We start from the raw sequence: 20,586 nt of genomic DNA on the forward strand, positions 1-20,586 counted from the left end.
ACGAAACGTTTTTCTCAGATCGTGACACGGATGTCCATTCACTTCTCTGTGCATCTGTAATCAAACCTGTGGTCATTAGCTTCGAAAAACAATCTTGATTGTTTCCAAATAAATTATAGCATGAGGTTCCTTCACCATACGCAACCATCTCTAAACAGCAACTACTGATTTCCACATTTCAGCCTGTAACAATCTGTGCTCGCTTCCGTGCAGATATGCGGTCGGCCATTTTTTTTTTTGCCATGACGCTTATGGTTTTCCTTAATTATTGCCATACTATCGATGCAAGAATTATAAAATTCCATTGGTTGATNGTCTGACGTACACGTTTTCGCGATGAAAACGTCGGCCGCAACCTCTCTATTTTGAATTTTAATATGATTGCATTACTATTTTAAAAAATTGTAGCGAATTTCTAATGCTTAGTTACTTTTTACCCATCTCGTTCAGTTGTGGATTGACTAGATTAGTTTGTTTGTTTATTAATTAAGTTACGGCAATTCAACACTTGAGCGATCTGCCGAGGGGTGATGCATTCCGAGAGGTCTTGTTAAGGGTAACTGGTCCCTACTCCGGCGTTACAGAAGTGGAGAATATCCGGAAAACGCCACGTGGCCAGCCATTCTTGGCGAGGCACAAACCCACTACCGAACTCCCAGTGTTCAGGGAATGAAACCGCTTGGTTACTGGTGGGCCATGACTAAATCAGAAATTCCGAAAAAAAATCATTCGAATATTTCAGATCTCATTTATCACCATCCGGTCACTTCACTTCATGAGCTTAACCAACCCCATTAGCATGATAGTCCGATTGCCAAACGGTAAGATGGCTGCTTACAGTTCTTGGAGATCCGGAATCGAATCAGGACACGTCAGGAAGTTTTCGACAAATTGTGCGTCCATATATGTCGGGTTGTCTCGTTGTAATCCTGGTCGAACTTATGACGGGTTTGCCTAATAAAAGGCTCTTTTTTAACTCTTTTTGCCCTGTGGACACTAAGATGGCCTTTGTTTAGTAAATCCATTATGTGTCCAGTCGGGCGGCCGGGTGGTAAAGTACGGGACCCCACATAGCCGGACGGACCATCCCCGAAAAATTCCTTTTTCGGGGTTTTTTGATCGTCCGGATTCGATCACGGGTCCTCCGGAGAGGTAGTCCGCCATTTTAACCGCTCGGCCAACCGGCTGTCAAACCAAAAAGGCCCTTTTACTGCAAGAGGGCGAAGAAAGTTAGCTAATAAATAATAAGCATTGAATAATTCCAAATTATCCAGTTATCACAATTTTTAAGCGTAAGTTGTTATAAAATACAAAATGCCGTCATCCGTCCGAAAAAAAACAGTAACGTCACCGGCACGATATGCGAAAGATTCGTAACATATTACTATAACAATTCATAAAATATTTATAAAATTATTTTTTTATCGTTTAAAATTATTTCTAACGTCACTTTCATTATAGTCATAAACATCGACACAAAAGCAGACGACATATGACCTCCATAATTTTTAATTTTTTTTTTTTTTTTTTTTTTTATTTGTTATCGTCTGGCAGATGGCGCCATCGAAACATCCGCCTCCGGACGTGAAGTTGTCATCATGGAATTAAGTTCAATTAAACCCCTCAAAATTCACGGGCGATGACGAATTTCGACTCGGGTGAGATGTCATTTAGTTACTTTTCGTCGAATTATGACCCTTTAGGTAACGTACTCTTCCAGGAAATTTCGTAGCAATTGTTTTGCTTGGTTACAGACGAGATATTCGCTGGCAGTGACGTCACTGCTGGCATCATCATCATCATCGTCGAGTTTTTCCTTCTTAACGGATTTTCGAGTGGATTTTTCCGTTCTTTTTAAGTCGATAATTGACTATACGCGGCATAAAGGCGTACATATGGTGAAGTTAGTGAACGAACAAAGTATGTTCTGTTTGTTATGTAAGTTAATACTTCAATGGCTGGTGATATCCGAGAAGGTAAACTTCATTAGCCTGTCTCGACTTATTTCTCGTCTGTAACTGTGTAAAATCTCGCATAAAACTAATTTCTGATCGTAATTAAGTCTTAAATGTACTTATATAATTAATATCTTATATTATTTCAGTTTATTTACATGTTTGTAAGTATAAATTCGGATTTTCCCCATATTTTGTGTGGTTTCTATCAAAAATACTCGTGAGAATTGCATACAAGTTGTTGCATCTGTTAACCTAGTTATAATGCATGCTTGTATGCGATAGGTTAAATAAAAGGCCGGCAAGTGGCCGAGCGGATAAAACACTAGATGTCGGTCGTCGGTTTGCAGAGTTTTCTTCGTGTTAGTAATGCCTAAATAGGGGCCGGTTTCCCGTAAAAGATCTCCCGGGAAGAATTCTCTCCTTGGCGTTGTTGTAACTGTGTAAACCGGTGACCGGTTAAAAAGGTTAATGTGATCGAAATTTCGATATTAGAGAGGTTGCGGCCGACGTTTTCATCGCGAAAACGTGTACGTCAGACGTTCGGTGCCGCTTTCTTGTACACCTAGAAGTTTGACAATGGTGTTTGGATAGTCAGTGGAATCGTGCTCGACATTCCAAGCACTATTGTCAAACTCCTAGGCTTACAGGAAGGCACTGAATGTCCGACGTACACGTTTTCGCGATGAAAACGTCGGCCGCAACCTCTCTATTTACGGTCCAAACATGCTGTTTATAGTGTTAAAATGATCTTTGTCTCTGTATTTATTCGTTTAGTTATTGCGGTTTCGTTCGTATTGGATCTGCATTAATGTGCTTTTATCTTAAACTGTCACTCTTTTGTATTAAACTGAGTAATCGTGTTAACCGCCGGATTATTGCGTGTCGTAGTCTTCATGTGATAAGTACGATTAATGTAAAGACCGGAAATATTAATCAGGTCGAAATTTTCCATATTTATGCATTCTCTGTAGCAATGGTTTGTGGCATGCTGTGAAATAGTAAAAATTTTTCTGTGTACAATATTAAAAATTTTTCTGTTGTGTTTTGTGTACAATATTAAAAATGCATTATTTTATATTACGAATAGATATTTGCTGTAATAACTATTAAACTGTAGTGGGCCAACCGTAACATTTACAATTCAACCAGAACACATTTCAGAATCTATGAAATCGGGTCTAAAACTGATTGAACTTTGGCAATTTAAAGATTAGTTCTACAATCATATATCAGGGGCATCTGGTCTCTCTACCTATAGGCCCAGCTATTATTTGATTGTGAATGTAATAATTCTTAATACAAATAGGTTTATTTTTCTTTTAAAATATACTTTCATAATAATTATAACATCTCTTGCATGCACTGTTTGATAACCACTGGTGTATATAGTCAAAATAGTCCAATATTGTGTACATTTATTGATTTAGCTATCCAGATTTTACCTATTTCTAACTAAATGTTTATGATTTTACAAAGAACTGAGTTATGGATCCACTTATGACAAGTGTTTGCATGCCAGTTGTTACATGTACTAACCTACATTCGACAGATAAGCAACATGCTACAACTACAAAATATGTTGGCTGTGCTTTCATTTAAAAAGAATGATTCTATCAAAATTTTATTAGTTAAATTTTAATTGTTATTACAATTTTCAGAATGCAAATATTAAAAGTGAAAGCTAAATTTACATTAAATTTGTCTTATTTTTGAATTTCATACATAATTCTTCATTTTAAATACGGAATGATATTGCTGTATGATAGCAATTTGGAACAATATCTCTCAAGTGTGCAACCGAATTATTTTTTTTTTTTGCTATTTAAATTGTTAGTTCGGGTAATTCTGTCATTATTTACACTATAAATAATGACAGAATTTTTCTTTACTTTATCAAAATAATTTAAGAATTTTTATCTGTAGCTAGAAATGTTACTGCGTGATAAATATGGCTTTCCCTTAACGACTTTATCATTTTAAAAATAAACACGCCGACCTCTGAATCGGAATTGGTTACTCTCTAATGGGAAATATGCTCGAAACTTAGGAAACTTAGCACTTTGCTATTTAAATTATTTGGTTTTTATTTTATGTAGTTTTAAAATATAATTGTTTCTATTGAAATTTGATGCTGAGTACTAAGTTTAAATTACTAGCCACAGTTTAATTAAATGTGATTAATGATTATTGTAGACACTTCAACAGGTTAACATCATTAGTTAGTGAGTAATGTGAAACTTTTTATATTTTTCACACTCACTGAGTTGTAATGTCAACAATGAATAAAAGCAAACAATGTTTTTAGGGGCATGTTTTTGGATAAAACTGCAATGTAAAGTACGTAAAATTACTTTATTTGTATATTTTATTGACTATGATTGGTTCATACCAATCAAATAATCATGCAGAATCGCAGAATCATAGCAAAAGAATATAATAATCTAATACAATCTTTATTCCTGAATATTCTAAATTTAAATTTATTATTACATTTAACAAGATGACGGTCTGTCAAATTGCTTAATAATTGTGTAGCTTGCAGTCTGAAAAAGAATCCGGTTGTTTCATTTTGTATTTGTAATAACTATCAGGTTAGTTGTATTTATTATCTAATATAATCATAATAATACCTCTTAAATAGTAATTAAATAATTTTGACAGTTTATTAGTTCTGAAAGTGGTATAAAGTCCATTTGTGACCCACAGAAACATTATTTTACTGAGACAATGTTTATGCAATTTTATTATGATCATTTTTATATATCTAAGATCTTAAAAACAACACAAAAAAAGTATTAGCATATAAGAATTATTTTTAAGATTTTGTATTTCAGCTGGTATAAATATATCAAAGTAAGAAAAATTGAATTTAAACCACTTTTAAAAGAGGTTTGTTGTTGTTGTATCATCTAAGAAAGAACCTTCATTCCAGTATTAGATTTGTTTGATAAATTTACCTTAAATATTAAAAATACTACATTTGGAATACTGATATATTTTCAAAACAGTTTAAATAAAATCATAAAAATCTAATCCTAATAATTGGGAGATGTAGTGAAAAAACTAGACAACCACTGATTCCAATATCCATTCTTGTCTTCTTTCTAGTGATCATAACAAAATACACCTTCAGTCAATTTTGAAGCTAGATGAGACTCCATCATCTGACACTTTCCTAGCAGATTGACACTGGATGTGGTCCATTAAGAGGACCTTTCCATCATACTCCAGTGAGATGGTGTGAGGATGTCATCTTATATAAATAAACTGACCATCTGTACATTTATTTCCACAGCTTCTCCAGGTTCTAAGGTTTTACTTTTAAAGTTTAAATTTACACTTATGTGGCATTTGACTAGGTTTACTTTCATGCTTATATAAAAATGAGTTCCAATTGTTCAAAAATAAATATTATTAGCTGGTCAGCAGGAGGATGCAGTTGCTCCCTCGCATCTCTTGCTACACTACTGGTTTATTATGTTATATCTGCATAGATATAAAATCTTAAGGCCCGCTCACCAGTGTTTTGTGGGTAAAACAACTTGCTGGTAGTCAGTTGCAAGTTTGCACCTGACTGATGGACTGGCCATGCGCAGTTTTCAGGTTTTCTTCACCTGTCTAACACTTAAATAGGAGTCTGTTTCCCGTTGAAAGTTTTCTTGGAAGGAATTTCCCTTGACAGATCACCCAAATGTCTTATTCCATTAATCCAATCCAAATTATTTTTAAATTGCTTCAGTATATAAGACTATGCTTAGTTATATCATTCCATAGGGTTCTGTTCTGAACAGTTCTTTAATTAGGAATGGGATGCACCCTCATATCTATTACTACATATTAAACTATTTGGCAAAATATTTGTAAAATAATCATTTAAGTAGAATTGTTTTATATGCAATAAAAGCGAAGTTGCGGCCGAAGTTTTCATCTCTTAAACGTAAACATCGAGCCCCGCTTACAAGATTGCGACGTTTGACATTCACATTTTAGAGATGAAAACTTCTGCCGCAACCTCGCTAATATCTCTAACCATAAAACTTAAAATATTTATATTATCTTGCCTTAGACTCAATATGTTGTATTTTTAATGAAGCTTTAATTGGAAGTATGTTTTAAATATCAGTATAATTTTTTTTACAAATTCTAATGGCATAAATATTTTGTAGGACATTTTTAACATTACATTCAAAGACGACTAAATAAATATTTATATTTGATAAGATGATAAATAATACCATATATATATGGCTCATTACGAATAGATATTTGCTGTAATAACTATTAAACTGTAGTGGGCCAACCGTAACATTTACAATCCAACCAGAACACACTTCAGAATATATGAAATTGGGTCTAAAACTGATTGAACTTTGGCAATTTAAAGATTGGTTCTACAATCATATATCAGGGGCATCTGGTCTCTCTACCTATAGGCCCAGCTATTATTTGATTGTGAATGTAATAATTCTTAATACAAATAGGTTTATTTTTCTTTTAAAATATACTTTCATAATAATTATAACATCTCTTGCATGCACTGTTTGATAACCACTGGTGTATATAGTCAAAATAGTCCAATATTGTGTACATTTATTGATTTAGCTATCCAGATTTTACCTATTTCTAACTAAATGTTTATGATTTTACAAAGAACTGAGTTATGGATCCACTTATGACAAGTGTTTGCATGCCAGTTGTTACATGTACTAACCTACATTCGACAGATAAGCAACATGCTACAACTACAAAATATGTTGGCTGTGCTTTCATTTAAAAAGAATGATTCTATCAAAATTTTATTAGTTAAATTTTAATTGTTATTACAATTTTCAGAATGCAAATATTAAAAGTGAAAGCTAAATTTACNATAATACGGCTAATCCAATCATTTAATTAGCCGTATTATAGCCCGATATTTAGGCGATCGTTTGGTAATTTATTATATACTATTCAGGCTTAGAGTTGTTGTTATTTATGATAAAATTATAACTATTGGTTTATGTTATTAGCAGTAAACATGGTTCCATATTCTACAGTATATTTACATTGATGACAAAATATTTAAACAAATATTTGATGATTAAAGCAGTTGATGTAGCTCTACAATAATCTAAAATCTTTTTAAAGAAGGGAAAGATGATGCAATTGAGTTCAACAATCTTCATTTCCTACTTCTTTGAAGTTTTTAAAAGTTTATGACTCATCTTGTTTATTGCATGAGATTATTGATATACTTTATATATATTTAATGATAGTTTCTGCTTATGGAATCCTGATCATAAAATTTTCTAATATATAAAATATATTTTTACACTATCGCGTGTATATTTATCTTATCGAAAACTAATGATATTTAAAGTGTCGTTAGTTCTTGATGGAACTTTGCCGAAAGTTCTGTCAGATCTGCTTTTAAATATTTTTAGAATATTTAAATGTCTTCACTTTCTACCTTTTTTAAAGATATTGACGATAACTGTGCATATAATAATAACTGTGCATATAGAATAGGTTTAAATTATTTGCTAATTCAGTATTTTAGATTTTTATTTTTATACGTTTAGATTGCTAGTATAATTTCTATATGTGAGTTATATACATAGTTCATAGACGACGATAAACTAAGTCGTCATTAGAGTAGTCAGATTTATTTCATATCATTCGGTGTTAACGGTTAAGACATTTAATATTCTGTGCAATATTTTTATTTTTAATATATTTCTCTTCGAATCTACTATGCTTAGAAATAACATAGGAAAGTCTAAAAGAGATTGTCGGAAATTAAGTAACATTCTGCATCAAAACACTAAAAAAGAATTAAGTTTTATTCCTAAGTTACACCTTCAATTTCTTTTTTATATGGAAGAATTTTAACTTAGTAATTTATTAAATAAAATTATTATTTAATTATAAGTAAATTTTGAATTTTTTGTTTCATTTAATAAGCTGTTGAAGTTCATAAGCTTATGTCTTCCTTTTAGATAAAAGAAAAATATACATATATATTTATTTACTTAGAATAGGTTTAAATTATTTGCTAAATATAGATGATAGGATTATTAATTTTTAAAAATATATAGAGAGAGAGTAGCTTGGCTTGTATATATTTAAAGGTCAACAAATGACCTTCGATAGCTTGCGTGACTTTTCGATAGAAGTAACGGGTTAAAGCCCGCCATAAATAACTAGTCGAGTGTTATGTATTACAGTGTGCCACTCAAAGTTGTCATCTTAATGTGTTAATATGCATTTATCACTGCATCTGTTGTATTTTTTTTTTTTTTTTTTTTTTTTAATAAATAGAAGCTGTGTAGTGACTATGAAACATTTAGTTGCATTAGAAATAATATATTAAATAATTATAATTATTATTATTTATATTTAGTTTTTGGTTGGTTTTAAATTGTATTTAGTCTACCGAAAGTGTTTTATATAAATTACAAAACAGTTCTGAAAATTGCATAGTTTTTGGCACAAATTAATACATTTAAATTGTCGACACTAGAAAAATTTGTATTAATGGAAAATGGGGCAGAATCCAAAAAAAACAAAGGTCAGTTTTAATTATTCATATTTGTTTGTGTCATGGATTTTTTAAAGTGTTAACTCATAAAACAAGCATTGTTATGAGAAGAAAGTATGAAGAAATAAATAAGGTTAATGTACAAAGTGGCAAGGTTAAATTGAATGAATATAAATAGTCTCTAAACAAACTCAAGGATGTAGTAAAGATAAAAGCAAATATTACAAAGAAACATGTGTTATGATAACTTGAAAAATGGTTCCTACATTCTATTGGTGTTGCAGACGTTCAATCCAACTCCATTTTAAATGATCAGAAATTTTAATACTTATTAAATTATGAAAGCATGGATTAGAAAATCATTACTTGGATATTTAAGTTAAGAAAGAACTAGTTTATAAGAAATCTAGGCTTTGTGTATTCATCCACATGTATCTTAAACCCATTTAGCAATTGTTGGGTCATGGCAGTCAAGTTAGCTGGATTTTACAACAGAATTATTTGCGAGTGGGTTGGTTTTAATGTTATATTAATAAAAAACACAAGGGTGTGATACAGAGGGAGATAATAAAAATACATCAACGAGAAACAGGTGTTGAGTCGAATTTCATACGATATTAAATTATCAAAAGTAATCCAATTTGCATGGTTTGGTTGTTGTCATTATATAAATTATTGTGCTAGATTCTGAAATAGTTTGATTGATTGCATTATCAGTAATGACCGTAAAATGCATATCTTCAAATTGTATACTAACCTGTACTGCTAATTTTTTTTTGTTTGATAATTCCTTTTGTTTTCAGTATCTCATCTATCCTGTGATATATATTAAACTGTAGTATTAATATTATAATTATATCAGTGAAATAACTGATAACAAGAAAGTTTTTTTCTTGTAAACAAATTAACTTTACCCCCAACGACTGTCATTTAATAGATGTATAACTTAACGCAAGCATTCTGATCTTACTAAATAACGTTGGGAATAATAAATGTACGATTTTAAGATGCAATTCTTAAGCAGGATCTAGCAATACTTTTATTGAAGAGTAAATATGCAGTTAATAATTTGATAAACGGCATTTAAAATTTATAAGTTTGCCATTTAACTGCAGTCAAGTGTGGATCAAGGACATATTAACTTTGTTTGGATTTCAATGTATAAATTAGAAAGAAATCTTGCTAAAAATATTACAGCTCTTCTGCTCTTCTTTTTTCTCTCTATCAAAACATTTATGTATTTTTAGGTACTAAAATGTGGTTAAAGTATAAAATATATTTAATTATACAGCTGTCTTACATAGGAACACTTGTAACGGATGTAGAATTTGTAATTAATCATACTATTAATTAACAAATGCACCAAAGGAAAATCATTTAATATATATTTTGGGTTACCAAATGCATTATTGCACCATATAATGATTATTTATTCTTTACAATAAATATTTATATAAATTTATCTCGTAACAACTGGGAGGAACTGCTATTATTTCTTCCAGATAAGCCACTCCTTGTTGGTTTACACCATAAGAGTGCCCTTATCGTCACAAATTATCTTTCTCGGTAGTTTTAGTAATTAATTTTATGACTTTACAGAAGTATAAATGACGACGATCTTTACGTAATTAATATCATTCTCTATTGAAAAATTTTATATTTCTAAGAATGTTAGCATGTGTTGAAAAGTAGCAGTGTCGTTTAAATGTGTCACTCTGCCCGTCATTCAATTACAGATTGTAAATTTAATACTTAGAGAATGCAGGAAATGCATTATATACTGCAGGAAAAATGCCAATGTAATGCCATTTTCTTTTTTCTTTTATTGAGAATACTAAAAAATCATATTTTATCTCGCATTATAAAGGAATTTTATTTGTTTTTTTTGTGTTTAAAAACATTTTAAAACTTAAGAATACATTTGACGGTATGTTTTGTTTTTTCTATCCTTTTCCTCTTCCTTTCATACACACAAAGTTTATAGATAATAATAAATGGAAACAAAAACAAAACTATACAGAAGATAGATTAACTATCAGTAATAGAAAAAAAAATACATTAAACTTTGTGCCCAGTTCTGATAAAAATTAATTAAAATATCAAATTATAGACAAAGGTAAGGTGAGTTTCTCTAGGTTTTCACTTCAAAGTTTCCACTGTAGGTGTAAGAACAATTTAATTATTAACCTGTAGAGTATACTGGTGACATAATTATCTAATTGTCAATGGGTGGAACTTCATAAATTAATTCTATTTTATATTTTCTGAAAGCTTTAAATAGAAAAAAATTGGTTTGCCACTTTTTTTAGTCAAAAGCATGCAGAATGTCACTTTCCCATCCTGATTTAGATTGTAAATATACAAGTAATTATACACAGTCGTAGCACTTAGTCAGCATCTATTGCTGACGTGAAGTAAATGATTTATTACCGAAATATAAACCATGACATAACTGTAAATTTACAATTTGTTTTGCAAATAAAAATGTAACAGAAACATTTTTTCTTATCAAAGAATAGCAATTTTACCATATGTTAAGAGATTATCCGATAAACTTATCTTACATTGATCGATTAATCTTTATTATGTTAGATTATAACTGTTTTCTTTAGTAAAAATGATGTGTCCTTATTTAAATTTTGGAATAAATTATAAATTAGCATCTATCTTAATTACATGATTATAGATCTAGATCCATTAAATCATTTTTAACGTGATAATTCTATCAAGTAAATAAGTATCAGGATGACTGATCTATTGTAAACAAACTAAAATGGTGTTTACACAATTTTATGGCAGCTTGGTTTTCCTCACATAACACTATTAAAAACATTTTAAGATCAAGGTCACTCGTGATCTAGCTCAGTAATCAAATAGATTGTTTGCATCTGGTTCTATAAAATTTAAGAGAGTAATTTTAGACTGTTTTATTATCAAGTTTAGGTAATGCCTCTTAAAAATGTTCATTATGAAAGATAATGCACATAGATTTTTTCCAGATTTATTTGAATAATTATCATAACAGTTCTCTGAATTTAATGGAAATAGCCTATAAACTTTTCTACTGTACTTTCTAGCATAATTAGCTCAAAGAATTATCATTATAACCTAAACTTATAACAGTTTTTATTGCTAAATTAAACATTTTGAATCTTATGAGCAAACTTTACTATGTTAGGTTTATGCATATTAAGAGTAATCATTTGATTATCTTTAGCATTATTTTAATTTGACTGTTTAAGCTTTGTATATTGGAAAATTTAATACTTTAAAAAATTTTTGTCAGCTCTTGCAATTCTTTACGTCTTCAGAAGAATTTTTCATAAGACAAAATATATGCTGTAATCGTCCAAATTTTACTACCAAATTTAATTCATAATAATTAAATTGTTGGATAAACATGAAACTTGAACAAAACTATTTATAGCATATCATTATTCTCGCAATAATATGGGGGTGTTTCCCTTGAATGTCCCTCGTTTAAACTGTTCTGTAGAATCTGTTTGGCTACATAAATAAGAAGTGTCTGAGATTGTTGGTCAGTATTCCAAATTTAACATGTGTACATTCAAAAGGGCCACTCCTGTTCCGTGGTCTAGATTGCCAGGGTCAGTCTGCCTGATCACCTGACATTGTCTGTTTGAATTTTGTGGGCACATCAACTGCATGTGCTACAAAAGTGCCGGACAGGAGATCCCTGCATATAAGAATCGTGGATGTAATTAACATCATGATTTGTAACATGCTGACTTAGAGATTGGCTAAAATAGAGTACAGGCCAGATATATATTAGGATCGGCCCACCAGTGGCCAAGCAGTTCCATTTCCTGACCAGGAATTCAGTCATGGGTTTGCACCTTGCCAGGATGGCCTGGAGTTTTCTGGGTTTTCTCCATGTCTGTAATGCCTGAATGAAGGCCAGTAACCCTTAAAGTGACCTCCCAGAAGGCATTCCCCTAGGCAGATCACTGAAGTGTTGCATTGCCATAACTTAACTAAACAACAAACAAAACAAAACATCAGGATCATGTGTGAAAATGTACTGATTTAATGTAGTAACTAAATTTTTCACATGCACTTCCTGTTAGCATTGTCTATACCAGGAATGGGCAACCTTCTTCTTTGTAATGGTCGCATTTCGAAACTTCTGAACTAACGTGGGCCGCATATAAGAGAAAAGAGGAAAAAAATATGCCAGTAAATCACAATTATTTATTCACATATAATTATAAATTAGCATAGGTATACTTAATTTAGTTTCTGGAACTGATGTAAATGTAATATATCGGAAATATTTGGTTAAATATTAGTCACTGCTAGTTTTAAATCGGTTTCAATGTCTGTTAGCCGGTTTCTTTGAATTTTTGCTGCATATTACTTTAAGTTGGGAAATTGATATATTTATTCAAATTTTATGAGATGTACTCTTTTGTGTTTTAACCTTGCATTAATCATTTGATCTGCTTTTAGTTGATTTATTGTTTTGTAAAGTAGTATTATTTTATATAAATTCTCAAAATTAATAATGGCATTTTTTTCATTTAGGAAGCTTCAGGAAAATGAAGTGAGGTTCTAACATTTTCAAATATTTAAAATAATTTGTCAGTCTGTTGACATGAATATTCTATACGCATTTGAAATTGGATCTTGGAAAATAAAGAAAGCGAGACATGGCAGTCCCACCAATTCCACCCCGTTCAGGATTTATGAAATCATGGACAGAAGGTACGGAATCGAATATATGGGGAACCAAAGATTGGAGTAATCATCTTGCCACTAGTTTGTCCGTGCAGCCGAATTTGTCTCAAAGGACAGATCAGGATAAGCAGACACCCCTTGCCACTTCCTACAATGGAGAAGGTAATGCTTGAAGGTTTACTTAATTGTTCAACATGGCCAGTCTCATTAACACTACCTGTACTTTTATATTTTGAGGTAAAAATATGAAAAGTTGTTCTGTTTAATTCCATATGTCATATGGAATTAATTTTTGAAGTCTTCATATTTACTTGCATATATGACAACCTCACATATAAGATGAAGTGTGACTTTAAAGATCAAAATAAAAAAAAATTAGATTTATTAATACAATTGTAATTTCATTTCGTTAAATCACAAGTAAAATATCAAATGAACGTAAATGCACACGTTGTCCCGCAAAAATTACTGGCATTTTAAACTTTACGGAAAAATCATGTAAAATCGACAGCATAATTTGTTCACGTAAAGCAGGACAATCGGAAACTCTTTTTTGCCAATTTTTAACAGTCGATTACACTTATGACTTTCTCCAAATTCTGATTTCCGAATAATCGTGTTTTCACATGGGAATGGATTCATACTCCCGTGTGATTTTGGAATTTCAATCTGGAATTCAATTCAAAAGCTTTGCTTTTCCTATTGCTATTCATCTTTACTGTTGACAATATACAAGAACGATTCAAACGACCCAGATAAAATACATATGTTTTTAAATACAAGAGGTTAAGTATCAGGTAAAAATTGCAAATATATGGTTCACAAAAATTATTTGCAAAATCACAAAGAATCTTTCGCTCGCGCATATAGGATGACCTAGGAATTTGAAGCTGTGATAAATGAATGAAAACCTCATCTGGAAGTAAATACAGTAATTACATGTGAATATTACTTACATTATATATTTCATTGCTATAAACCAATCATATACAAAAACATGTATAACACATGATCTGTGTAGTTTTATTTAATCACCTACCCTCAGACTAAATTCTATAATTTCATTAATAGCTTAATTCTAGACTGAAAATAGTTTGGCTTTTACATATGTTAGGATATTAAATTATAAATGGATCAAAATAAGTTTACAACAATTAATTATAACTAGGTCTTAAAGTCTTACTTTTAATCATAAAATTACTTGTTTTTAAAATTATTTCCAGAAATATCAGTCCACTGGCTATAACAAATTAAAAATAAATTATCTGTATGATTCTGGAAATAATCTAGAAGAGAAACTAGAAGTCCCCATCACTAGATGGAAGGAAGTGAAAATATTTTAATGACATTATTCTCTAAATTAATATTAATACTAAAGCTTTATGCTTGAAATTTCATTCAAATATCCACTTAATTTCCAAATTTAAACATTTTCTACTCTTAAAAAAAACTTATTTAAAACAAAATTTTCATTACTTGTATAAAGTGTGGACTGTGTTAATGACCATTTTTAAGAATTCTAAGCATTAATTGAAAGACTTTAAGCTGAAGCAGCTACACTTAAATGATATACAGAGAGAACACAAAAGTTAAACAACATCCTGAATGTCAGCAAATGCATGAGACAATATTAACTCTGAAAAATTACATTGCTATATTGGAGAAGGATCTCCTTCCAATATACTCTGGCTGTTTTGTTCATTGGTCCACCATTGTCACACTTCCAAAAAGACCCGGAATTGCTGGAAAATGAGACATTCACAGACCAGTCAGTCTCCCAACTCAAATCCCATTGAATGTATGTGAACCATTCAATGGGATTTGAGTTCATGCATTCTTGAAAACCTGCTTCCCACAGGAAATTGTTAGAATTGTATGCCAAGCAAGCTGAGATAACAGAACTCGTTGATTCCATTGCATTGCATGACTGGTTTAAGGCTATGTGGTTTTAATATGCCTGTTTAACATATCACATGGATATTGTGAAATAAAAGATGGTGTCTGAAAATAAGGGTGTCTGTTTACTTACGGATTGTTCTCTGTATATTAAGGTATAAATTCTAAAAACACTCGTATACAATAAATTAAAGTTTAGTTTTAATAAAAAACCATTTTGAGTTCATATTATAAAATTTCTTCTATTTAAAGTTTTGTGTGTAAACGTCATTTTAATTTTCTTATTGAAAAATCATTCTTGCTTCCAATATTAAAATTAATATTCTATTTAAATTTCAGGGAGTCGGTCGTCACCACCACCACCACTGCCACCACGTCAGTGGAACAGACCAATGCAGACAAGTAAAATGAAAGAAATAAACGAGTTACTTTTGGTTCCACCTCCACCATCGGGGCGTAATTTCCAAAAGCATGAAGACTTGATTAGGTTCAGTGGAATTTCTCAAGATGTTCAAAAAAGTCATTCATCAGCTGGATTGTTGTTTAATTCTTCGAATGTAAACATTGACTGTACATCTCAGAAAGTTTTCTTTGATAATACAAAGACCTCTTCTACATTTTTGCATACCGATCAGTCAAAAAGTGTTTTTTATACCCAATCAAATGCGTCGGGCCAACTAAAAGTGCCTTATCTCAATGCAGCTACCAATGACATTCAGCATAGTAGATCTGAGCCTAATCTTGGGAATTTCCTTGTCAAAACTGGAGAACGCCAACCCATACAGGCAAGATTCAATACTTTACAGAAACGTTCTACAAGAGGAGCAGTGGAATCTAATTTGGAAAATGTTTTAAATTTCATGAAGAAGAAGAGAGATAGCAATCTTATAGATCTATATTGCGGGGAGGATGATATGATAAAGCAGTGTTCAAATACACAAGCATCTAAAATGTTTGAGAATGATATATTGAAATTATTTGATCCATTGTCCATCAATATCGACTCTCCATTCTTAGATTCAGTAGATGAAACTCAGTTAGAAAGCAATATAGAAACATCTTTTGGGGGAAGAATAAAAAGTATCATATCACCAACAATGCCACCAGAATGGAATGATGACTTTAGTAAAAAGACTTTTGTCGACGATGTCTTTGAAACTGTTGATGGAGAGAGAAGTAAAGAAAACTGTTGGGAAAATGATCCTGCTTGTTCTCGAATACCAGAATTAAAAGTATCTAAAAAGGCATCGGTGTGTAATTCAGAAATTCAAGATTTCTGTACCAGACTTATCGTACTCAGAAGCGAGTTTCCGTACGACGATTATCACACCAATGTGGGTTTGGTTATAAGTCCATCTATAGACAGTTACAGAGAAGATACATTAAGCATTAAACTGGTCATTCATTCCACTATATCGGACCAACCGGTATCATTTACGTGCGATGTGAATACTAGTGTTGAGCACATAATAAGCCATGCCATTTGCACTATATTTGATAACATCAGCAACATGAACATGGATGATTTTGTGCTCAAAATTTATGGCTTGTCGGAATATTTCTCTGCCGATTCTGTGTTAGCTAATTATGAATATGTTCATCTGTGTCACAAATTCGATAAAGTAGTAGAGTTAATGCTGATAGAAACAAAAGACTTGCAAAGGCCCTTAGCTAGAACACTTCAAGATGATAACAATGATATTAATTGTAAACCAGAAAGTCTCCTCCATATTTTTAGTCAGGGTGTAATCAGTTGCGATTCGGTAAATATTCTACTTGACACACTAAGCAAAGAAGTCGAAAAGATGAAAATATGTGCCAGTAAGTTAAACAGAGAAACGTTACATCCGCAAGGCGTGATTCAAGCCGTGAAGGCTATATGTACGTTATTGTGTCACATAGAAACTGTAGAAATTACTGATGCCGTGGAGAGCTTAATTCAAGTATGTCTTTTATTTGGGAAATCAGAACCTGTCATGGAACTAGATTTGTTGGTATCAAAAACTAACACTTCCGACACTAACAGCGAAACTAAAACAAAGTTACTACAGCTTTTAAATCTCGCTCTTGTACATTTACACGAAGCTGTCAATCAGTTATTATCTTTATATTCTCAAACATTTAAAGTTGATTTCGATGTTTCAAAGCCACCTGCTATAAATTCTCCCGTGAAAGATATTTCAAGTTTTCTAGACACACTTTTGTTCCAGATTGGGTTGATCCATCGAATTCCACCTCAGTGGATTACTTTGTTTGAACACTTCCAAGTAGTGTGCGACATGTGGCACGGAGAAAATCATCTCGGTGTGGTAGAAACAAAAACTGTTGTGACGAGCAAGAGCTTTTTTCATCGTGTATTATTTGATGAATGGCTTCAGTTTGAGACAATTCCAATGTGCATGCTTCCTCGTGAAGTTAGACTTCAGTTTACATTTTTGGGACTGCGAATGGATCAGTCAGATTCAAAAACTCAAGAATCAAATCAACAGATTAAAACTGTGCTAGGGTGGTGTGGAATTTATTTGTTTAACTATCAGCATGAGTTGGTACAGGGGAGTTACCTTCTCGGCCTGTGGCCAGATGAAGTTCCTAAAGGTTCGGGCCCATCTTTATCTAATGAAAACAGCCACTGTCCTTTACTCCAATTAAATTTTCCTGATTTTGGCTGTAAAGTAAAATTTCCGGTGGTCATTCAAAACGAATTTTCTTCCAGCAACAAGAGAAATTTTGAAACTTTAAATGTGTCAATACAGTCACAACTGATGGAAATTATTGAACACGATCCTCTCATTTCACTCACCGCCGAGGAGAAGGAACTTATTTGGGAAAAACGGCACTATCTCTACGACATACCTAGAGCTTTACCAAAAGTATTGTTATCTGCACATGGCTGGGATTGGGCCTGTCTATCAGATATTTATGGAATGCTCCAAGAATGGAAGCCTCTTCCGCCAATTGAAGCATTGATGCTTCTCTTGCCAAGTTTTGCGGATATTGAAGTGCGTCGTTCTGCCATAAGTTGGATGAAAAGTATTGTGAGTGATGAGTTGTGTGATTATCTTCCTCAAATGGTACAAGCACTGAGATACGAAGTCTGGGAGGATTCTCCTTTGGTCTGGTTTCTTCTTGAGAGATCACTGACTAGTATAAGAGTTGCACATCATTTGTACTGGCTCCTCCAACAAACAATCGATGATCCACTTGCAGGGGAGAGGATGCATTTGATTCTGAATGCACTTCTCGTAATTTCTGGAAAAGCTATGCGAGAAAGAATAGAAACTCAACAACTTCTACTCCATAATCTCTCGAATGTAGCTGATAGCATCAAAAGTACAAAAGAATCTATGAGACTCAATAATTTATTTCACGAACTGGAAGTGGCTCATCATTCCCTAAGTGACAGCCCTACTTGTCTTCCCCTGACTCCGAGTTTAGAGGTTTGTGGCATAGATGTAAAATCGTGCTCGTACTTTACATCCAACACTCTACCTTTGAAATTGGTATTTCGCAGCAAAGAATCTAATGCAAAGTGCATCGAAGCCATCTATAAAGTGGGAGATGATCTGCGACAGGATATGCTCACTCTACAAATGATCAGAATTATGGACAAGATGTGGTTGAAAGAAGGTCTCGATTTGAAAATTGTGACGTTTATGTGCATTGCCACAGCTCACAAGAAGGGTATGGTCGAAATGGTTCTTGAAGCAGAAACATTAAGGAAAATCCAAACTGAACATGGTCTCACTGGCTCTTTCAAAGATCGCCCAATTGCAGAGTGGTTGCAGAAGTATAACACTTCAGAACTGGAATATCAGCAAGCCGTAGAAAATTTCACAATGTCATGTGCAGGTTATTGTGTTGCTACTTATGTGCTTGGTATCTGTGACAGGCATAATGACAACATTATGCTGAAAACATCTGGTCATATCTTTCACATAGATTTTGGTAAGTTTTTAGGAGATGCACAAATGTTTGGCAACATAAAACGAGACCGGACACCATTCGTACTAACTTCGGATATGGCTTACGTAATAAATGGAGGTGTACAACCTACAAAACGATTTCAGAATTTTATAGATTTGTGTTGTCAAGCGTTTAACATTGTCCGAAAAAATAGCAATATATTTTTAAATTTATTCTCTCTGATGGTATCGTCGGGCATTCCTGGCGTCACAATGGACGCCTTGGGATATGTGCAGAAGGCACTGTTGCCCGGCCTGTCAGAAGCCGAAGCAACCTCGCATTTCACACGTATGATCGAAGGAAGTTTGAAATCGTGGACCACACAGTTCAATTTTTTTATGCATAATCTAGCTCAATTAAGATTTACTGGAGACCATAATGACGGGCTACTACTGTCATTTATACCAAAGCTATTTACCAAAGAAACGGACGGAAGGCTAATTTCCGTGGAGGTGGTGGGTTGCCAAAAGAGATTTGACCCCGATAAGTATTATGTATATATAATTAAATTACATAGAGAGAATCAAGTAGATCCAATGTACATCATCCGTTCATATCGAGAATTTGTAGAATTTCACCAGAAAATGTGCATGATGTTTCCTCTGGCCAAATTTCATCCATTGCCACGCAATCCACTGATGGGAAGAACTAATGTCCGAGAAGTGGCTGAAAGGAGAAAAGTGGAAATTGGCATTTTTCTAGAGACTCTGATGGAAATGGCAGACGAAATTTCACACTGCAGCATTGTTTATACTTTCTTTCACCCCATACTGAGGGACCAAGAGGGGATGTCCCCGAATCTGCCAAGTCCAGACTATAAAGAGACGCTGAGAAAGAATACGGGAGACATTAGAGGACAGGTGAAATTGTCAATCGTATACAAGAAGAAGAGTTTCTTTGTAATGGTCATGCATGCCAAAAATTTAAGCTCATCTAAAGGTAATGCACCGGATGCCTATGTCAAAATTTATCTGCTGCCCGATCCCACAAAGGTCACAAAGCGGAAGACAAAGGTGGTGTTCAAGAACAATCATCCGACATTCATGGAAATGCTGGCCTACAGCCTTCCATTGGATATCGTCACAAGGCGCACACTACACGTTTCTATTTGGAATTACGACAGGATGCAGGAGAATGAATTTTTAGGTGCAGTCAACATTAGTTTGGATGAGATTAACATACAAAAGGAAACAGTCAAGTGGTACCAACTTGGTGACATGTGACAAGTGTAAAAGTGTTTTAGTAAAAATGAGTTCCCATGAGTTCAATTGTGCATATCTGAATTTTTGTGGACACATTGTTTTTTATATTGCATTATACTTGTTATTCTGTGATAAAGAATCATGCATTAAATTGTTTTTTATACTAGCTATTGTCAAGGCAGTTTTATACTATATTTGTCATGACAGCAATAAAACGTTTTACAGCAATGTTTCGACCTCTAATTTCTATTAAAAGAAAAGAACAATTACAAATGTCTGATGGTTTATTGTATACAATTTAGTGAGAACATGAAACACAACATTCATTCTGTTTGAACATGACACACAA

General features: G+C 32.7%; 1 protein-coding gene across 4 annotated transcripts; it reads left to right on the forward strand.

Annotated features, from left to right (window-relative positions):
• The first annotated feature begins 1,535 nt into the window (after positions 1-1,535).
• On the forward strand, positions 1,536-20,552 carry LOC111619612 (phosphatidylinositol 4-phosphate 3-kinase C2 domain-containing subunit alpha-like). Of its 4 annotated transcripts, none has more exons than XM_023361386.1 (3): positions 1,536-1,658; positions 13,024-13,338; positions 15,412-20,552. In XM_023361386.1, exons 2-3 carry the CDS (start codon positions 13,149-13,151, stop codon positions 20,256-20,258), a joined length of 5,037 nt encoding a protein of 1,678 aa, XP_023217154.1. In that variant the 5' UTR covers positions 1,536-1,658; positions 13,024-13,148; the 3' UTR covers positions 20,259-20,552. The 4 variants fall into 4 exon arrangements, with proteins under 4 accessions (XP_023217154.1, XP_023217148.1, XP_023217169.1 ...); XM_023361380.1 differs by having other exon boundaries at positions 1,547-1,703; XM_023361401.1 differs by lacking the exon at positions 1,536-1,658 and adding an exon at positions 1,719-1,976.
• The last annotated feature ends 34 nt before the right edge of the window (positions 20,553-20,586 follow it).

This window comes from Centruroides sculpturatus, unplaced genomic scaffold (genome assembly GCF_000671375.1).
Source record: "Centruroides sculpturatus isolate CEXI.00-Female unplaced genomic scaffold, Cexi_2.0 scaffold44, whole genome shotgun sequence".
NCBI classification, from domain to species: Eukaryota; Metazoa; Arthropoda; class Arachnida; order Scorpiones; family Buthidae; genus Centruroides; species Centruroides sculpturatus.